Source organism: Eleginops maclovinus, chromosome 10 (assembly GCF_036324505.1).
Source record: "Eleginops maclovinus isolate JMC-PN-2008 ecotype Puerto Natales chromosome 10, JC_Emac_rtc_rv5, whole genome shotgun sequence".
NCBI lineage: Eukaryota > Metazoa > Chordata > Actinopteri > Perciformes > Eleginopidae > Eleginops > Eleginops maclovinus.
In genome coordinates, this window is record NC_086358.1 from 18,967,278 (window position 1) to 18,989,936 (window position 22,659).

Here is a 22,659-nt window from a genome sequence, read left to right on the forward strand (position 1 = left end):
CCCAGTAAAGGAGAGAACAGAGCACATGTCAGCACTGTATGAGAGAGAACATACCAGCACAACACTCTGGAAAATCCACGCTCTGTTCCTGAGCTCAGAGTGTGTAGTTTGGACAAACTGAGTCAGCAGTAACTGTTATATTCCCCACCTCCTGTCCTCAACACACACCAGAACTTTACAGCCACACCCACACACACACACACACACACACACACACACACACACACACACACACACACACACACACACACACACACACACACACACACACACACACACACACACACACTTAAGCAGCAGGCTGGGTTGGCCCACCAAACAGTGACTTCATTGTACAGTTTATGCCAAACAGATTGTAGCCCCCTCCCTCCCTCCCTCTCTCCCTCCCTCCGTCTTCTTCCTCCCTCCGGTCTTCCTGCCCAACTGAAAAAACAGAGAGGGGAGTGGCCACTAGTCTGACTGAGTGTGTGTGTGTGTGTGTGTGTGTGTGTGTGTGTGTGTGTGTGTGTGTGTGTGTGTGTGTGTGTGTGTGTGTGTGTGTGTGGGGCTGTTTTTACTGCTCAGTCCAGTTCAAAGGTCCCCCAAAGAAAAGGCTGCTCTGTGCAGGCACAGCACTTCAAGAATAAGGGAATATGTGTGTGTGTGTGTGTGTGTGTGTGTGTGTGTGTGTGTGTGTGTGTGTGTGTGTGTGTGTGTGTGTGTGTGTGTGTGTGTGTGTGTGTGTATGTCAGTAGATTCAGGCTCCCACTTCACTTCAGATGGCTCCAGTTACTGCTGATGTGGGGTACTAGGAATATGACTGTGTGTGTGTTCTGGTTGTCAGTGTTGGAAGAAGTACTCCACTAAAAGTAAAAGTTGTGATTGCAAAATACTACTTGAGTAAAAGTACAAAAGTATAAGCATCAAAATGTACTTATAAAAAAAGTATAAAAAGTACTCTTCTGCACAAGGCCCTGTTTCAGAATAATATCAAGCACTGAAGTATAAACAGCTAAATGTACTTCAAGTATGCAGAATGGATCTTTCACTGTATAAGATTATTATAGTTATAATATTGTCTTTTTTTATACATGAAAGAGCACTTTTTTTATTGTAGTTGGTCAATTTGGACCAAATGTACTTACTGTGTAGATTAGTAGTACAGTGCTGCATGATACCATATCAGCATAAAGGTTTTATTATTTGTACAAAGTAAATATTAACTGTTATTGTTAAATGTGGTAAAAAGTACCATTGCTGCCTCTGAAATATATTGGAGTAGAAGTTTAAGGTAGCATTAAATGGAGATACTTAAGTAAAGTACAAATATGTCAAGTACTTCATTACTTTCCACCACAGCTGGTTGTGATTGGATACTGTGTTTGCTAAAGAGCTCTACCAAGAAAAATACAATACATCTGGATCACTTTAATAAAGGTTTGCGATCTGTAGAACAGATAAAGACTATCTGAGTGAATGCTTCCAGTCAGATATCCACCTCATGGCTATCACATTAACCATTAAAATACCAGTGGTGTGAAACTTCACAGTGCCAGTGTCATTTGGGATGTGAAAGTTGATTTGTTCCTGTACCCATGACGTTCTTTGGAGTACAAATGATGCATGCACACACTGTACATCAGGTCAGAGTTAACATGTTCTGTTGCAAGAAGTGTCCTCGCAGCTGAGCGTGACTGCAAACTGTAACTGTGTAACTGCAGTGTTTCCGTTAGCTGCTATTTAATAGACTGTGACCAAAAAATGCAGACAAATTTGAATCTTACCGGCCATAACGTCTGATAAAAATAATCCCCCCTAAGCCATTTTTAACTGAATTAAAAATAGGCTGAATAGACAGGTAAGCACAATAGGTTTAAAGCTCAAGGACTCAATGTGATTTTTTTTTGGAGGAAAATAATATTTGTAGCTCACATAAGGGGCTGTTCACATGCTGTGTGATCAAGTGCAGTGTTGTCTACAAGTGCTGATGATGTCATTTAGTTCTAAAATAAAATAAAGAGGAATATTTACATAATGTATAGATATACCAAAAAGACGATGTACAGTATGATATGTCAAAATACGAGCAGTATGGTATGAAAAGTGGAAAGCAGTGCAGATATTAAGAGGTAGATATTAACATCGCATTACAACTATTAAACTAGAGAGGTTTCCTGGTTAGCATGTTGGAGTCAATCCAGGTCAGGCCAGCCTCGAAAGAAAACTAACTCTCTGTGTGTGTGTGTGTGTGTGTGTGTGTGTGTGTGTGTGTGTGTGTGTGTGTGTGTGTGTGTGTGTGTGTGTGTGTGTGTGTGTGTGTGTGTGTGAGTGTGTGTGAGCTTTTTATTGGAAATAGGACGAGACACTGGGGATGATGCAGACAGCATCCTGGGCTATAGGACAGGAATGTGAAACACGCTGTGCTTGCTGCAGTGCTTCATGCTCTACATTATGACTTGTTAATGAGCGCTTAAAAGCACTTAATTCCATTTTGCATGCTCCAAAGATAAACATATAGGATAATTTATGCTCGCAATGGGTAAGTGATCCACACTACGACATGAAAAACAGCAGAGTACCGTACAGAAAGCCACAGTTGATGGTCACAACACCAGGAACATAAAGATATGTTGTACATTTTGTTACTGGTGGTGTGAAGCGACCTAAAGCTTCATTTAGCCACAGTATAGGCCACTCAAATTTCAACAAAAAACTGACACTGGACTTTGAACTTAACAAAAAGGAAATACCACAAACTCAAAATGATAACCTGAAGCATTAAAGAATAAACAGCTTCTCCAACAGCAGCAAATCCACTGACTGGAGAAACAGTATACCACCCAACATCCACAGCAGACACAAAATGTTTCCTTTCCAGTGCAGGTTACATGTCAAATAAATCCTGTAGGAATCTTCAGTAGATGGTTAATGGGCTTTGACATTTATATAGTAGTCTTCTAGTATTCCAATCACTCAAAACTGGATATGCAGGTTATGTGCAAGTTCCTCAAGATGTAGCCTTTTGTCTTGCCTAAATGTCATGTTAAAAGGAACATTTGGAATCAGTCAGCGAATCAAAATGAAGCCAGTAGTGAGCCAGTGCATTTACCAGCCCTCTGCTGTTAGCTCCCCCTCGCAATAGACAATCACAAACAGGTTTATTCCACAAAATAATTGATCACACATCTTAAACTAAGCTAATTGCAACGAACAGAGCAACTTCTTGTGATAACATCAACTCGCAGATTATTGTATGCTCTTCTGCCGCCAGAATACAGTGTCAGAATGTTCATCACACCTGTTTAGTGCTGAACATTTGACGGATCAGACAGTGCACACAGAGACTATGGCACAGATTAAAAGAAGGAGAGGGAGTCAGTTTAGGACACAGCGACAGTGAAGCTGACTTCTGATTGGCTGCAAACATAAGACAAAACAGAAATAGAGTTTGTGTCTTGTGTTAAGCACAGCCTGATGACTGATGCAGAGAGCAGAACACAGTCTTCCCGTCTGCGTGACACTGAGCGGAACACGGTGTTCCAGCCAGCAAAATACTTCAAGCTGTGTTCATCTGCAGGGAACACACACACGTAAACACACATCGAATATGCAGCCGCAGAACACCACAATATGTACAGCCCTGTGATTTACAGCCAATGGTGAAGCTACTGTATCTGTGAGTTTATGAGTAAGTCATGTGTAAAATCAGGAAGAGGACAGACTGTGGCTGCACATGATGTCTTTACATTCACATTAAGGGCTGGCAATGTCACATCCATATGGAACACAGAGCCCCCCCCTCCACCCTGCTCTCTGGGCCAGCAGCACTCCATGGCTGCAGTCTCCAGCCTTGAACTAATTGTGAATGACTAATTCTTCATTAGCAAATGAAATCCAGTTACAGTGTGTATATCTACCACAGGACTTTTTCAGCCAATAGAAACTGAATCCAAATGTAATCAAAAATGCAAAATGTACCATACAGCTCCAGAAAAAAACAAGAGACCACTCCAGCATGATCAGTTTCTCCAGTTTTAATGTTTATAGGTATGTCTTTGAGTTAAAAAAAAATGTTTGTATTATTATTGTGTTCTATGAACTGCTGACAACATTTCTCTGTGTTGGATTCAACAGACACTGGAATGGCTGCGATACATGTAGAGATAAAGATTTAAGACACATTTGGAGTGGTGTATTTTTTCCGGAGCTGTATATACAAGCGCAGGCAGCACAATATTTATTAAAGGCTAAATATGTGGGAAATAACATGTTTAATGAATTTATCAAATCGTATTCAAAACACATTTGTTTGGAACAGATCATCTAAATTTTTTTTTAAAAAATCACATAATGAACATGTGATTGTAATATGACATAAAAATGACAGATCCCACTAATATTGTAAATCATATCACAGGAGGTGCCTTATCAGTCAAATTAATCACAGTAAGTTCTTTTACAGCCCTAACAGAAACCATTAACCTATCACGACAGAAGGTAGCTTCATTTTTGTATTTTTTGTTAAGTGCTTTCAAATTTCAAAGAATGGAACAACCAGATGAGGAACCATACTAAATTCAATGCTCCCATGATGCTTTGCTAACTCAATTGACTGCTTCATCATTTCTGATTCAGGACACATTGCTGTGATGGATCAGTGTGTTTGCGTGTGTGTGTGTGACTCTTACCTGGTATGGTTGGAAGGCTGAGTGTTCAGACAGGAAGTCGAGCTGTCGGTCTAACAAGAATTCCACCGCTGTGACTGACGACAGCAGGCTCTTCCCCACCACTGGCTTAAACGCCTGGAAACACACAAAACAAACAACATGGTCAACAACAAACAATGACACAGCTATAAGTTTATCAGGAGGACAACTCTGATCCAAATATCACATCAGCAGGTTTGTAACAGATTACATGTAACAAGATGACCTCATTAGGATACAAAAAAGGTAACTATTTGATAACAATTACATTAGAAAGTAAGTAATCAGATTACTGTTATATATTTATATTTTTTTTAAATACATTTATTTTTTAATGCAGTAGGTGGACACCTGATTTAACAAAACAAAATACAGTCTTTGCTTTCAATTAATGTTTTAAGCATAAACAGCATTTGTAAATGATTACTGTTACTCCATTTTATTTAAAATATCTTGGTTTCTTATATTCTAAAGTTACTCACACAAGGAAAACACATCTTATTGTTATGTACTTTCCCTTGTTTATATTTGCATTTGCTATTGATTTAATCCAAAGTAACATAAAGTAATCAGTTACTTTTGTGTTTTCATACTAAGTTTAGGCAATTCAGGGTTAGTCATTACAATAATTCATCTACTACTTTCATTCACCTACTCTATACTAAACATGTGATAAACGATGCATGCGTATTGCTTTAGAAGCTCCCAATTTCCCTGAAAAAGCAAAAGCCAGAAGTGAGGCAGAGGAAACAGAGGGATGAAGGCAGAGCGATGAATGACAGAGCTCTAGAAGAGATGAGAGGAGGACATGATGAAACGCCGCAGAGAGGGAGAGAAGGGAAAGAGACAGAGCGGGGATGGAAGGAGAGCTCCAGAGTGATGAATAAATTAATAAGAAGAAGTCTGACAGTTCAAAGGCAGTACACTCCGCTTTGATGTTGCCTCTTACACACACACACACTCATAAACACACACACACACACACACACACACACACACACACACACTCTGATGTCTATCAGCCTGCAGCCTGAGCTCAGCTGTTACTGCACAGACAACACTTCCACTTTTCTCCTTCATATCCATCTGTACTGCTGTGACCGCAGTACACTCAAACTGTGTAATGTATATTCCGCACAGGTGAGAGCAGCGCTACGTCACTGCATGGTGATATGACAGCCCTGCCCACTTCCCGGTGAAACAAGAAATTGTAGCAAGCTTTATCACATCTTGAAGCTGCTGTCATGTATTGCACGTCAAACAAAACAGATCCAAAGTCAGATGGTAAAATAACAGAACTGTGGCATGAAGGAAATACCAGTTTCCTTAATGCCACAGATCTGCTGCAGACTGACAGGAGATCGTTTCCCAAATCATAAATCATCAGCGATCATCGATCTCAAATGACAATGCGTAATTGCTGTCTGTGTGGAACATCGTAATTGGGCTCCTTGTAGATTAAAAAATACACAGTCTTCATTTTTTTATGTGATTGGTAAACACTACAGAATCTGGATTGACCGCCAGTCACCCAAAAAGGGACGGGGCCGTGCCAGAGAGGGAAAGACCCGGGTTGGTTGCCCTCATCTATTGTGGGGAGTCAGTCTTCAGGTTCCTGTATTACCCTGTAACATGAGCTTTCTATTTTAGTGCCTGATACCAGTCAAGTATATATCAAGAGAGGACAGCTACAGCACAAGAGTGTGTGTGTGTGTATGTGTGTGTGTGTGTGTGTGTGTGTGTGTGTGTGTGTGTGTGTGTGTGTGTGTGTAGCAGGGGTCAGGGCTGCTGTGATTTATGGTTGCATAACAGGGTCAGTCTGAAAGAGAGAGCTGAGAGATTAGAAGTGAGAAACATGACCGCAGTGACCCCCCTCCATTTTCAACACACACTCTGACAGGAGCACATTTGCAAGCCAAACATGATTGTGTGTGTGTGTGTGTGTGTGTGTGTGTGTGTGTGTGTGTGTGTGTGTGTGTGTGTGTGTGTGTGTGTGTGTGTGTGTGTTTGCTGCTCTATTTCTGCCCGTCTATACATATCAAATGTCCAGCCCTCACTGGCAGAGAGCAGCCAGCAGTACAGACTGCACTGCTAGACATCATCTGTTTATTCAAAGTGCAACATTTGTACCTGATACCATCAAGCATCATTATTATTCTGCACTGACAGTTGTTGTTTATATGATTCCCCTGTGATGATCATAACAAGCAGGATTGCATGTGCTTAAAATGTTGTTGTTAATATTGACCCATGTTTTTGTTTCACTTACTACATAACCTGAGTCAAAAACACAGAGAGCACCTATGTAAAAGGAACTTGCATTAGATAGTAATACAACTTTATTAGAAATGATGGTGTTCTAAGCAGCAAAAGCCACAAAAAGGTTATGGTGCATCTAGACAAACGTTTGCTGCACCTAAAACAGATAACAAGGACCAGTTGCAATGGAAATGTAGAGGTTTACGTTGCCATTTTTATTAAGTTCCATCTATGGGGAAGATTGTGTGACATGATTAAAAGCTTCCATAGCAGCCCCGGCCGTGGCGCAACTGGCTGGGGCACCTGCACTGTACGCCGGCGACCCGGTTCGATTCCCGACCCGTGGTCCTTTCCGGATCCCACCCCGACTCTCTCTCCCACTTTCCTGTCACTCTCCACTGTCCTATCCGATTAAAGGCAAAAAGCCCCCAAAATATATATATTTTAAAAAGCTTCCATAGCATCCACTAATGAACCACTTGGTGAGATGGATTTTTTCAGTGGACATTTCCATGGCTAAAATTAAGTGTAATACTCGACCATACAGCCTCAGTGTTTTGTCACAGAGGAAAATGACATGAAGTTGTCAGGATGAATAAAGATATAGAATATATATATATATATATATATATATATAGTGATGTTCAGTAATACCTGGCTACCTCTACTCACACCTAGCAGTCATAGCTTTAAATGAATAGTCTTCCATTTTTCCTGATCAATAGTAGAGCCTCATGTATGGATCTGCAGGTGTGCTGTGGAGGAGGAGCCTAACAAGCTGATCAGCTGATAAAATAACAGGTGAAATCCACTATGAAGCTCCTGCTGCAGTGGTCCCCAGTTCTGCAGTCAGATAGGATTAGCACTCAATAAGTGTTCAATGTCGTGGACACATGCAGCAACTTCTATGCTAAGTCAGCCATGCATAATTGAGTTAAGCTGGAGGTTCGCCTAGCATAACGCTACTCTCTCTGGGCTACTGCTAGGCCTTGCGGTCCAGTGCTGAGATTAAATATGAAGTTAGGACTGTTGTAGTGAGCAGTAACGTGCGGCTTGTGTACAGTCAATTTGACAGTCCAAGTTCCTGTGACACAGCTTGTCAAGGGGGTTAGCCCATGGGTGTAGAATAGGAACTGGTTTAGCGTTGGAGGCGGGGCCTCGTTCATTCCAATGAGAGCTGCTCATTGGTGCATGAACACAAAATGGCCTGAGATTTTCGAGAGCAAAACGTCACACGTAAGCCCCACAGAGTTAGCAACAAGACCGACCCAGGCTAGCTTAAGGTGGGCTGACCTTTAAAGTGGACCAGCTAATCTTCTTTTAGTGACCAGATGCTCCTCTGAATTTCATCAACTCTCTATTGTTGGCTAGCAGATAAACAGTTCATTTTATACATTGAGAAAAAACAACCTTAACTCAGTTTGATAGCTAAAGAAACACTATGAATAAAATGAATAAAAAAGGAGCAGGAAGTTTATTTAGGTTCATATAGTTTTTCTTGTTGAGTGAAGCTGATGACAGGCTGCCCTTTACTGCTAAACTTGCCCTAGATTCATCCAGCGCATGGAAACATGGGCTGGATGAATGAAGGGATGGAAGAAAGTATCCGACTATTCATTACTGGATGAAGACATGTCATTGTGAACTTCTGAACTGAACATTTCTCCGAGGCCAGAGCGGCGCTGCCATCTGTGGATCCTGCTCTCATTCCCCTCCCTCAGACTGAAAGGACATGACAGGTCCTCTTTCCCCTCTAAAATGACTTTTCCACACACACACACACACACACACACACACACACACACACACACACACACACACACACACACACACACACACACACACACACACACACACACACACACACACACACACACACACAACCGCAATTGGGTCACATCTGCCAGCGTGCCAGGAAAAAGCATTCTGTCCCTGAATATTTCCCAACAGGCAGCAGGAGACACTTTCACACACACATTAAAACCAGAGGACCAACACACAATGTAATGTCTTCATAAAGTGAACCACACTCATAATGACATCGCATATTTACTCATACAAGCTTCATGTCATGGAGAGAGCTTAAGTGTGTGTGTGTGTGTGTGTGTGTGTGTGTGTGTGTGTGTGTGTGTGTGTGTGTGTGTGTGTGTGTGTGTGTGTGTGTGTGTGTGTGTGTGTGTGTGTGTTGAATAATTGATCAAGAAAGGTGCAGCAGAATGTAAAAGAGATGAGGAGGTGGTGATGATGGAGCTCATGCATCACTAAGTGACCTAGAGAGACCACACCACATGCATGCACGTACTCACGCATGCTTGCGCACACACACACACACACACACACACACACACACACACACACACACACACACACACACACACACACACACACACACACACACACACACACACACACACACACACACACACACACACACACACAGGCTTTGTCATCCATTATCTGATGAAGGTCAGAGAGAGGGGGAGGGAAACAGAGAGGTGTACGTAAATCAGTCTGAATGTACATCCTATAAACATAACAAGAAGGCTTTTTTAACAATCCAGCAGGTGGGAAACCTTTTTTACTGCTTGGTGTCAATGTACATGCAACCTGCTATCAGGGTGCACTGGGTGCTCACCCAGGCTGTGATCAGGACTCGTATGAATAACTGGTGGAGGTAGAATACCCTTCTAGATCTACACACAAAGTAATGCTGGCCAACAACACTGACCCCCACCGTGTCCTGAACAGTGATTATCAATGGTTGCAAATCGGAGGTACAGGGTCCCACGAGAGACTGAAGCACTCCTTTCTGCACCAATCAATCCTGAAATTAAATACAGAGTCCCAGGTGAAATGTATGTTAGAGGGTCTTGAACATGTTGTCTTCAGTGATTGTGATGTTATGTAAATGCTTCCTTGTATTAATATGTGTCCTTGTTTGATGTTGCATCTAGAGCTGCTGTGATGCAAGGAACATGTCCCAATCTCACAATTAATCATAATTGAAGTTCAATCAAACTGTCACGGAATAAAAGCTTTTTCTGAAGAGGAGAGAGAAACACAAGGGTGATGTGATGAAAACCCAGCAAAAAAGCATTCCTGGAAAAAGGCAAAAGACATGACACTATTACAGAACTGCAAAACACTCAATACAGAGTTTCTATAATAAAGTAATACATAATTAAATAATGTAGAATAACTGTATTGCTACTCAAGAAGTCCACTCTTCTCTGTACAAAGCTTCCTTATATCTTATATGGCATGCTTTGATGGACTGCATGTATCCTGGTGACAAACTGGGACAAAGGTCAGCTGTAGACTGTGTCCCACTGACGGAGAGATAGTTGTTGAATAGGGCGATCAACAGTTCAAAACAGAGTTAACTCACAATGATGGAACACATTTATAAGGCTTGACCAATGTTGCAACCTGTGCCGAGTAAAAGATTTAGTTGTAGATTCAAAATAAGCAGAATTTTGTGGAATGCACAATCATTACTCCACTTTCAGGTCAGCAATTATTTGAAGTCCTCTTTCTCATGAGAGATGCATGCCGAAAATAGATGCATTTAATGAGAGAAGAGGACTCATAAAATAAGAAGGGAAGTTCAGTTTTACTTCCATCCATCTATCCACTCTACTTCTTTCACTTGCTCACATGGACCCTCTCTCTCTCTCTCTCATCTGTCTTTCTCAGAGTCAAATAAATGACCCATTAACCCTGACTCCATTCATTGACTCTGACAGTACTGAGAGGCCTGATCACATGAGCCCGCCAGGATGGGACCTGCGTTCAGGTCGGGGTCGCTGCTGGTGGTTGACCCTGTCAGACTGTGAACATCATGTGACCTGCAGCACTACTCTGCTGTGAGCTTGTTTTGCTGTAAACATTGTAGCCAGAAATCACATTATAAAAAGGCTTTACTCATATTTATTTTAATTGATGAGCTTGTGTCCCCCTCTGTGTCCCAGTGATGGATTAATATTAGTGGTGTTACAAAACTACTACTATTAAATGAAATATAACGTATTATTATTATTATTATTATTATTATTATTATTATTATTATGTTTCCTGATTACAGCTGCCAGATGTTACAGAGGAAGACTCCCAAAACAATCTCCACATTTCCTTTGACATTTAATAATTTTATACATCAATATATGAATTCTGTTCAAAGATTTGAAGGGTGTAGTGTAGTACTGACACACACACACACACACACACACACACACACACACACACACACACACACACACACACACACACACACACAAGGATATTTGGATATATATATATATATTTGTCCTTCTCTATCCATGAATAAAAAGGTAATCTGTGAATACTATAAGGAATTTACAAATAAACAGAAAGCATGTTTGGATCTCTCTCTAACATTTCCATCTTTCCATCAGGCATTTGTCAATCCAGTTTTAATTTGTGGATCTTTGTTTTGAGACCAACTTTCTGATGGTACGAAATAAAATCGTGTCACTCTGCTCGGATGATGACGTAGTTTCTGCCTTTCAAAGTAAAAGCATGCAGCCTGGTTATACTAAGGCGACATTAATCATACATGTTGTAAGCTGATCTCCATTTCCTTTGATTGAATAATTGACATGTTAAAGCGTCCTCAAAGCACAGTTGTTCAAGCAAACTAAACGTATTCATTTAAGTTTAAATAACAAATCATGTACATTTCTAATCAGTTAATCAAAACCTTGGAATGAGAATGATATATTTCATGACCGGCCCTCAGTGTGGGTTGACAGCAGCCTGGCATGTGGTACGGGGGGGGGAATGACAGATCACAGCAGGATGTACAGAAATCATGTTTCTGCTTCTTCAAGCCCCTCCATCCAACAGGTGCCTGAGTGCTTCCATCTGTGCCACTCCAGCACTCTGAAGTTAGTGTGCTCTGCAGGGGAGCCACTTCTGGAGCGGTGCTCTCACACACACACACACACACACACACACACACACACACACACACACACACACACACAGACACACAGACACACAGACACACAGACACACACACACACACACACACACACACACACACACACACACACACACACACTGCAGCTGCCAGCTCACACTAACAGCTCTCACTGACAACCTACAGACTGAACATCAGGAATACTTCCTGTTTCAACCGCCCCAAATGAAGGACGCTTCTTAAATATAGGTCATGTTATAGTTTATAGCCAAATATATAAGCTGTTAATCAGGCTACAAAGCATCTGTTCGAAAATGGCCCATGTATTAGACATGAGGATTTGATTTGACATGCGTGCATCAACAAAGGAACTGAGGTTTCACCCTGAAAGTACAAATACCCATTTTGACAGAGTAAGGCTAGTCAAAAAACCCTAATCATAACCCACAGCCGGGGCAAAGTTGTTCAGTTCATTATAGAATGCTAAACGGAAAATGGACTGCATTTAGAAAGCGTTTTTCCAGTCTTTAAGACCCCTTAAAACTATTTACATACACAAGTTAGCATTTCCCCATTCAGGCTGCCATACAAGGTGCCACCTGCTGAGGAAGCTTACATTCACACACACTCACGGCCCGTCCACAACCAGCCAATCAAATCCCACTTATGCAAATATGCCAGTACAAGCGCTAGCCAATCAAACGTGTATGTAAATATGCTGGAACAGCCTTAGTGTGGGTCATTTCATGAGACGAGAGACAAATAATCGCATATGGAATCACCCGGTCTTATATGACTCATACACAATAGCCACCCTTGCTACCAAATCGGCATCCATTCTCACAATAGTAGAGCTCTAGAAAGCGGGCTTTGTTGCTTTGTGTGTCCGGGTGAGATTAATGTGATTGGTTGTTGGTCGCGTTAACTCCAAGCGTCAGACTTGCCCACCGGCAAGCGTCAAGGCACCAGAACCGTGGGTCCACTACGTCACACATTGTTGGCCCTGCTGTTGGAGTCAAGTATCTTGCCCAAGATACATCGACATGTTGACTGCTGGGGCTGGGGATCAAACCAGTAACCTCCAACTGCTAGAAGGCCATCGACTCAGCACAGCCATCTAACATAGTGTCCCGATAATGTTTATCTAGAAATCTATACAGAGAGGATTCAATCACCAGGTATGATATGGTTAGGTTAAGTCTTGTCAGTAAATAAGGATGACATTCAGTCATAGAGAACAGTCAGATGTTGCTGTGAGACTGTACAGCAGCATAATCTAGCATTAAACACACTGAAAATGAATAATCATGTTTGTAATGTGCCTCAAATCTCAATGGGGAAGTATTGCCTATAAAAATGGTTGTGTCTAGTTTGTGATTTGGCATTTTCCTGTTTTCTACCAATGTGAACGCACAATTATTTGCCCCAAAAGATGGTGGGCCTCGCCATTGATGCTTGCTGACAAAACGGCCTGGCCGCCCACAACCAGAGTGCAGAGCCACTGAAGGTAGTTATGCAGGGAAATAATTCATGGATTTTACTGATGAAATCTCAAAGGAAAAGCCAACAAGTACTATAAATCTAAACTATCAAAAGAAAAAAGGAATCACTTGAGACTCAGACATGAGACTAATAATCAGACATCTGAAGCACACCATGGACATGCTATGAATGATTTACAACCCAGACACAAAGATATGGCTGCCTCCTACTTCTCAAAACACTATCAGAAGTGCTGTGTCGGAAGCACTGAGGAAGATAAGAAAGCATCGCAATCAAACACATGGTACATTTGGAATCCCCTGGCCTTATTAAACTATTATAGGTCTAAAATCAACACAATCTTACCGTTTATGTCCTTCTCTTTCTGAATTACGGTTCTAAAGACTCTCTGCTTTACAAAGAACACTATATATTAAAACTAACTGCGGTAGAATTCAACAAGCTGTGGTGTAGATTACAACATTAGCAGGTATGTATGAAGAGGTAAAGAAGAAGCAACACACACACACACACACACACACACACACACACACACACACACACACACACACACACACACACACACACACACACACACACACACACACACACACACACACACTTCGACATCTAGGGTAACAGATTAGAGCCACCATACAGACTATTCTGGGAAATGCCCACAGTTCCCAGGCCGTTTGTTTTTCCTGGATCAAGTTGAACGGCTTTTTCGATGAGAAACAGCCGAAGATATAAAAGTGTAACATTACCTCTCTGCTCCGTCTCCAAGCAACGTCAAGGAGCAACGGCTCTGAAGAAAAACACTGGACAAAACTAGCTTTGATCCAGCGAGCAGGGGAGAGGCAGGAAGAAGGAAAGGAGAGGATGAGGAGGGTGAAAAAGGCAGGGGGAGGGAGGGAGAGAGGGAGAGAGAGAGAGAGAGAGAGAGAGAGAGAGAGAGAGAGAGAGAGAGAGAGAGAGAGAGAGCCTGGTTTCTTCTTGTGGTAAGAAAAGACAGATGGCCAAAAGGGAGAGAAAGCAGAGCAGAGGACGAGCTACACAGCCGACATTTTAACTGCTGCTGACGCAAGGAGGGGGAGAAAGGAGAGGGAGGGAAGGACGGAGGCAGGGCCGGCCGACACACACACTTCCTCTGTGTGAATGTGTGTGTGACGCAGACTCACTCTCTCTTGCTCACCACACTCTGCCCTCTTTCAATTTCTCTCCCATACTCTCAGCTCTCTCTACAGCAATCTGCCTCACTCCCACTCCTCCCCCTCTGCTCGGTTCAACTGAGCTTTATTGACACACATTTCCTTTACAATGTATGGATCCAAACACATCTATTACATCTGCCGACTCAGACAGTACAGAAAGGGATTCAACTATCAAAAGCCGTCCTCACAACTGTCTCTGCAGAGAATGCTCATCAGAGGAGATTTAAAGCAACAGCAGGAGGCAGTTTCTTGTTCTTTTTAAGGGGCCAGAAGCAGAAGAATCCAAATTACACCATATCAAAACTTAAAGGACACAGAAATATTGGATTAAAACATCAGTTGGACACAAACCTCACTCCAAACATGACTATGTGTCTTTGTGTTTTCTAGGCAACTGACATGTTAACAAGAAAGTTTAAGTGGCCATGATCTAAACAAAGCATCTTATATAGCCTTAAGATGTTTATAATTACAACCTCATGTTTGTCTCAGTTTATGTTCAGCAGTTATTCATGTCTAATCAGTTATAAATATGAGAGAAGACACATGCCGTCCATCCGCTTGGTGGATTTGCGTCGGGCTCCCTGATCAGCCTGTTGGGTGTTATTTTCCCCATAATGACCACATTATCGCTGAAATTATTTTATTGACTCAAAAATGATGGTATTTCTTCCGCTAAGAAAAAAAAACCTCCTCTCCACGCGCACCAACAGCTGGAACTGCGACAACAACAACTTTAGCAGCACTGATCGAGGTTTTTTGTAAATGTTCAAGTCTGTTCACAGTTCCTGATCCACTAACGAGTCCTTAAAGCCTGCAGAACCCAGATCATGTTCCTGTTAGTGTTTACTCCGTCTGTCTTCTTCTGTTATCTGATGTCCAGCGCTCCGTCTTTTAACCTGTTTTCCTTCTCTTTCTTGATCCTCCCTAGCAACGGTCAATAAGTAATTGACAGCGGTCTGCACTACTGGATTAACAACGTGTCACATGTTCTGAATTTATCAATCAGAATCGAGTATTCAACTAATCCGTCTAATCATTTGGAAGAACATACAGTGGTTGTAGTGAAGAATTGTTGGTGCTTCCTAAAGTTCAATAACACAAAATGGAAAATCCGTGAGGCTCCCTCTCCCTATAAACACAACATATAGGGACATGGTGCTGAAATCTTTTACGATGTTTAAAGTGTTAAAACACTACAATTCATATTATAATTAGCAATGGCTTTTGAGATGGGATTCTGTTTAAACGTAATACATTGTTGAGAAACCTTGAGAGAGGTCATTTCAGTCAGTCTCACTTTTAGCTCACTTCCTCTAAGGATACAAAAAAAATTAGAAATGTGCTGGTAAGTTAGAGAAAATACAGAGTGTTCTGCACATGCAAACATAATGTGTACTTTTCTAAGAAAACTGTCCAGTGTCCTTTAATCAATCACAGAGAGGACATTTCAGTGCCAGGCTGAACTCAATGAAGCACTCACAGACATTTCAAAGAAGGTTGCATCATTCATATGGGGACAGAAGAAGACATCACACTGAAACACTCTGTGAGGTAAGTGATATCACACTGCTGGTGCTGACTTATCACAGTGTGGAAGATTAATGTAGTTTGTGGTAGGCTATGTTTTACATTGTAAAACACTGTTACTTTGTTATTGTCACGATTATCTGAGGAAAGGGACTTTTATTCATTAGTTAAACCACCAGTGTACTATCCTATGAAGAGAATTGAGGTTCCTTAAGGTGACTTTTCCTAACAAAATCCATAGGTGAGTAGTTCCATAGAGAGATGAGGTCACTTAAAGCCATCCAACAAATCACCCTCACGGTGACGGATGTAGGCAATGGAGCCGAACACTTCCTCCTGTAGAAATGGATCCTATTAGGTAATTTCCTGAACGTGAAGCAGTCATCTCTGAGCTCTTTTTAAAGAGATCAATCCCAATGCAGATAAGGTTTGAGATGAATACATTAGGAAATTGAATGGATAAAGGGATATGCAGAAATCCAGACCCACTAGGTCCCAGTAGTCTTGCTGGAGGGCGTGTGGATTAACACTGCTGCACCGGGGGCCTACATATTAACGTCTTGACGAAGAATGCACTTTGTTAAGTGAGGAAGGATGACAATAAGAGTGATGTGTATTTCTCTGTGTTTTGAAGATATGTCTTAAGAGTTTGGCTAATATTTGTTTATACATGCCTCCTGAAGATCTCAGCCACAAATAAAAAGCACTTTAACCTCATACTGAGTTTACAAAAGCTAAATCACATTGCGTATACTTCCTCACAACAGAAGGACGATAGTGAAATATTGAAAGACATGGAACCAGAATCATTTTATTTGACAAATGAACAGTGTCACTGTGACATTAACAACCTGCCGTAACACATCTGATTGAACGCCAAACGACTGCAGTGTGTTTGGTTTTAAGAAGAGCTGGCTGGCCCCCTGCTGAACCAGACACACACACACACAAACACAGAGCCTACACCATCACCTTTGAACTTATCAGCTGATCACAAACCAGCTCAGCAGATTTACACTCTGCTACTGTACACAACACACACACACACACACACACACACACACACACACACACACACACACACACACACACACACACACACACACACACACACACACACACACACACACACAACCACACACACACACACACACACACACACACACACACACACACACACACACAGTTAAGCAGTAATATCCTGCAGTCCATCTGCTACACTGAAGCAGGATTAAACAGTCACACACACAAACACACACCAGCTATTTAAACCTGGATATAATGTGTGTGTGTGTGTGTGTGTGTGTGTGTGTGTGTGTGTGTGTGTGTGTGTGTGTGTGTGTGTGTGTGTGTGTGTGTGTGTGTGTGTGTGGGTGCTGTTAGTCGTAAACAAGTATGACACACTCTCTAACTCCCTAATGCTTAAATCTTGCTTTCTACACTAGCATCAACAGAGGAAGGCCTTAGGAAAGTCTGATCTAAAATGAGTATTAAGGCGGACAGATGGGTCTCCTGTGATTGGCTGAGGCCCGAGGTGCTTCTGTACTGCCCTCTTAGCTATAAAGGTAAGCTATATTTACACATGCACACACAGATCATAGGAGGCAGGAGACTACACTATAGCTCCATCTGCTCAGGGGGGGAGAGAGGCAGATAAAGAGGATGAGGGGTACAGGACCTTTTATTGACCCAATGTCCACCAAAGCTATACATCTCACGCAGTTTATTCTCTGGTTGGGTAACACACTCATGAGCAAGGCAGCAGCTCCAGCCCGTTCCACTATAGTGTTCAAAAATCTTCTTAGCTAGTATACCCATAAGTCCTTATTTCAGGAAACCAAAAAACTGCTGAAAGAGTCTCTGGATATACACGTTCTCCACAAGCTGTGTGACAGATACATTACAGAGGAAAGGGCTGCACACACACTTTTATCATATGTACACGTATTAGCCAATGGCGGAGGGAAATGAGTTATTGCTGGAGAAGATAACGTATATTATGAAAAGGAAAAATGAAACCTTTGATAGGGTTTGGGGCCCGTTGACTCAACTCTTAGGGAATGTTAATGTGTCAAACATGATAAGAAATAAGAACAATGGTGATCTTTGCGAGGGGTCTGGTTGACAGAAAAAGTAAAGTACTTCTTAAACTGCTCTGGTTATTTACACTTCTTTGGATAATGTTGCTATTGCCCAGTTGTTTTTGCTTTTATTTTATTTCATTTAATGTATTTTATTTTATTTATTTTATTATATATTTTAATTTGCATTTTTCCAATTACGTCCTGTCTTGTCTTTGCATCTCTGTTTGACATTTTTTATGTAAATTTGTCTAAGGAATATCGTGTGAATAAACATATTGTTGAAATAAATATGTACACGTATTGTTCAGCAGGATAACCTCCACATACTAACACCTCTTTTAGAAAAGTTGATGACAGAATGAAAACGCCAGATATAAACCGCTAACGTTGCTATAAATTATAATGCTATAAACTAACTACATGATGGTCACATGACTTAACCACCGCTAAGCTAAAGGCGGCTAATGCTCGGCATGATGATGATAGATAAGATAAGAAGTACTTTATTAATCCCAAACTGGGAGTTTTTGCAGCAGCAGCATAAAACAAAACAAGGCATTGCACATAATAAGAAATGAAAAAGTAGAAATAAACAATCCTAAAATAGAAATATCTCAAAATACAAAATAAAAATAAACCGGAATTTGAGAGAAATATATATAAACAGTTGACTATGAAGATAAATAATCTATAAACTGTCTGAGAAATAAACACTATTGAAGTTAACACAATATAAAGCAGGATATTATATACCTAAGTGCAATGAATGGAATATTACATTAAATATAAATGTAAAATGCAGTGTGAATGTGACAGTCCCGTTAACAAAGAGCAGCTATGGAGCCTTCATAACCAGCAGCTATGGATATACACTTCAGAAGCTCTCCAGTGGAGAATGTTACTGATGTATTTTATGTCATAAAATAAAATGCTAGTATTAACCATATTTACTGTTAAATGAGTCACTGGATACACACGTTCTCCACAGCAGGAAGAGTGTAAGACAAGCTGTGTGACAGATACATTACAGAGGAAAGAGCTTTACACACACACACACACACATACAGACACACACATACACACACAACTGTGTTCTTGTGTCATCCCAAACCGAGCCAGAACAGTGACCAGTTAACAAGAGGCCTGCTGATATGTATTTGTGAGCGTGGGCGTGTGTTGTATTTCATTTTACAAATTGGGCCATTGTTGCTAGGTAACGTAGCAGTCTGTCTGAGAAGTCAAACACAGATAATACACTCTTACACTTTCCCTTTACCTCCTCCCTATCAACTACAACCCTGCCTGTCTACCTGTAATCTGACCCCTGTGCGGTTCATTTATCTGATGGGAATAACAGGGTGCTGTCAGAAACCCATCTGACATGTTGTCTGTCGTCACGCTATGATATCCGGTGGTTACAAACTGAATTACAAAGACCAATGACAGAAATTTATGAATCCCAAATCACCAGGACCGGGAGGTTTGTTTTTGGGAGGTATTTTTAGCATCTCCTCAGGGGTGCTTGCGTCAAATCCTCCCTGCTGGCAGCATCCAAAGATAAGACCTCTTTGGGAATTCATTTCTAAAAAGTACACAGAAGATAAACCTTTTAGTTCACAACATAAAACCAGATCTGTGAAATGACTGCTTCCCGTCTGTCTCTCTCACTCAGAATCTAGGACAGAGGAGAGCCCTGTCGGATAATGTTAGTGTGTAGCAGCAAATGGGCACCCAGCCAGTTCACAGCATGGAAGTATGTGTCTGTATGTGTGTCAGTTGGAAGAGTGTAGTTTAATTGCTGGCACTGCACCATTCGCTTTAGCTGCAGAGGTGGCAGGCAGGCGCAGTGTCATGTGGCCTGTCCGATAGTTCAGCAGTCTGTCTCCCCATGCTAACATTAGCAATAGCATTAATGCACAAAGTGTTGACTGTGATTGAATGTGGAACTGAATAGTGCTGAAGTGACATATTTTAAGTTAGCATCGCAAGGACTCCCTCACCAAAAAGCAATAGGATTTTTTTAATGGGAATTTGGGAAATATTTCAAAAAATAAGATCTGTGGAAAACACAGGTTTCTGATTCTGAACACGTTCTGTTACGCAGGATAGTTTCCACATAGTTACACCACTTTTAGAATTGCTGAAGCTTGGATGAAATAGCCAGAAATAAACAGCTAACGTAATGCTATAAAGAAACTACATTCACCAGCGCTTAGCTTTAGGTGGCTAATGCTTGGCGTGACAACGTTTAGTATTTTCATTTAGACCAGGGGTGTCCAAACTATGTCCCGGGGGCCAAATGCGGCCTGGGGGCCATTTTCAATCGGCCCTGAGCAAATTCAAAAAGTATAACTGAATATGAAGTAAGCCCACTTCTCAAATAAATTCAGTCAATTAAAGTGGAAAACATCTTCTAACAAATCTTAGTTGATAAAAGAAAAGCCTAATAACTTATTTGCATAACAAGCTAGCAGCAATGTGTCAGTGTGTGAGGCTTCTGTTTTAAGGGATGAGCTGTTAACAACATACATAAAACCCTATGGAGAGCTCTGTTTTTTCATAAAGCATATTTAAGTATCAGGAATAATTTACCTACATTTGACTGATTTTGCTAACGTATAACTTAACTTATGAGGCACTATACCTCACCCTTAGTGAGGGCCCAGCCCTTCATATGTTTTTCTGTAATTGGCCCTCAATGAAAACAGTTCAGACAGCCCTGATTTAGACATTTGTTAGCAACTGCCATTTGTAAAAAACATAAACGCTTCAGACATTCACCAGTTGGTTATTTACTGATGTGTTTTATATAATAGAATAAAATGTAAAAATCTCACAAGCTAGTATAAACCAAAGACCTTATTTTAGGCATCTATCCAAAAACTAACCCACTTCCTGCATGACTCTATTCCAGATGTCTTTGGCATTGGAGCTAGTTTCAGTTAGCCGTTAGCAGCCAGTGGAGCATGGGCTTCATAGAGTTTCACCATACTGCGTTTATGCTACACAATTATCAGGTGCTGAATATGATGATGTTATGTCTTACATTATTTCACTTTCCTCGCCTGGATGCAGTATGACCGCCTCTATCCCCCCCTCATTCTCTTTGTTCACTTTCACACATCGCCCTTGGGTGTCATCGAGTCATTGGAATTCACTCTGTCTTTGAAGGGAGTCTGCAGTGAATATCTGTAATGAGTTCACACAGCGCTCAACGCTCGCTGGGAGAGGGAGGTGATGTAATATCTGGATCTGAGATGCAACCGCGCACACACACACACACACACATACACACACAGGGGGATCTATCTCTCCCCCCTCTGCGGTGTCAGAGGAGATCTGATCCTGTGTCAGTGCTGGAGGAGGCCAGAGCAGAGACGGGCTGATGGATGAACACCAGCACCAGGTACAGGCTGCCAGGGATGGAGGAAGAGTGTGAGCCAGCAGGAAGACGAGGATAAGGCTGCGAGGGCCCATAACAGTTATGGTCTAAGGTGTGTTTTGATGTTGCTTGCCTGACTTGTGTGCTAAGAAGTCATGAAACAGCAGTGCTACATTATTCCCTCAGCTGTTGTGTAATGCTGGCATTCTGCTCCAGTATGGAGTCATGTCAGGGACAGAGGACATAAAGCTGTAGGCCACTAATAAGCAGATAAACACTATCAACTTTATTAGCTCCAGTAATGGGACAGTCTTTGCACCCAGAGAGTGAGCTGTGACTTATGGGCCGAAATCTCAGCTGCATATGTGTGTGTGTGTGTGTGTGGTTATCAAGCACCTGATCAGCAGAGGTAGAGAAGAGCTACTGACCCACGCCAGACAACAATCTAAAAATGGTACCAAAGCTGCCTAAAACCAGGGTGAAACAAGCATTTTTTATACATTTAAAAACACAAACCATAGCTTGGTATGACCAGAACAGTATGAAACTTTGCTAGGAATAGGACACTAATGGTCGAAGTGCGAAAAGTTTCAGGCAAAGGTTGAAAATCAAGAATGGCAAATGTTTTTGGTCATATGACTGATGATAAATTATTTAAATCAGTTAAGATTAAAGGAGGTAACCTGTTGCTTCAACAGATAAAACTACGTGAAAATATAAAATGTACTCCCCATGAAGAATAGACGTAAACTATTGATTCAATGCTAGGCAAAGGTCACTAAATAAATTGTCAACACATAATCACTACTCCTGAAAGAATTGCAACACACTTTGTCAGACTGAGAAACAGCAGACTGGCAAATACTTATATTCAACAAGGAATCAAGCCACTGATAAATCATTATGTCAACTCATGCAAAAATACCACATCCAATTACAGGATAAGTGAAATCTGTAGATTAAAAACAATCCTTTGAGTCAGAGTTGGTGCATGGGAGTGAGTGTGACATCTGAAGATAACTTTATTTAATGAAAATCTAATAAACTAACCTGCCTGTTAAAACACATATAATATATATTA

At 41.3% G+C, this 22,659-nt stretch overlaps 1 protein-coding gene across 2 annotated transcripts in view; it reads right to left on the reverse strand.

Moving 5' to 3' along the window:
* The window catches only part of jmjd1cb (jumonji domain containing 1Cb), a 108,796-nt gene that overhangs the window by 34,446 nt on the left and 51,691 nt on the right, over nt 1-22,659 (reverse strand). The window contains exons 1-2 of one of the 2 annotated variants that reach the window (XM_063893244.1): nt 14,136-14,295; nt 4,668-4,781 (exon numbers count right to left, since the gene is read on the reverse strand). Coding sequence is in view for 1 of the 2 variants with exons in the window: in XM_063893243.1 (XP_063749313.1) it covers nt 4,668-4,781 (114 nt within the window). In the remaining variant the exon portion in view is untranslated. Of the gene's footprint in view, nt 1-4,667; nt 4,782-14,135; nt 14,296-22,659 lie in introns of those variants that run through there. The other variant, XM_063893243.1, reaches the window with a different exon arrangement.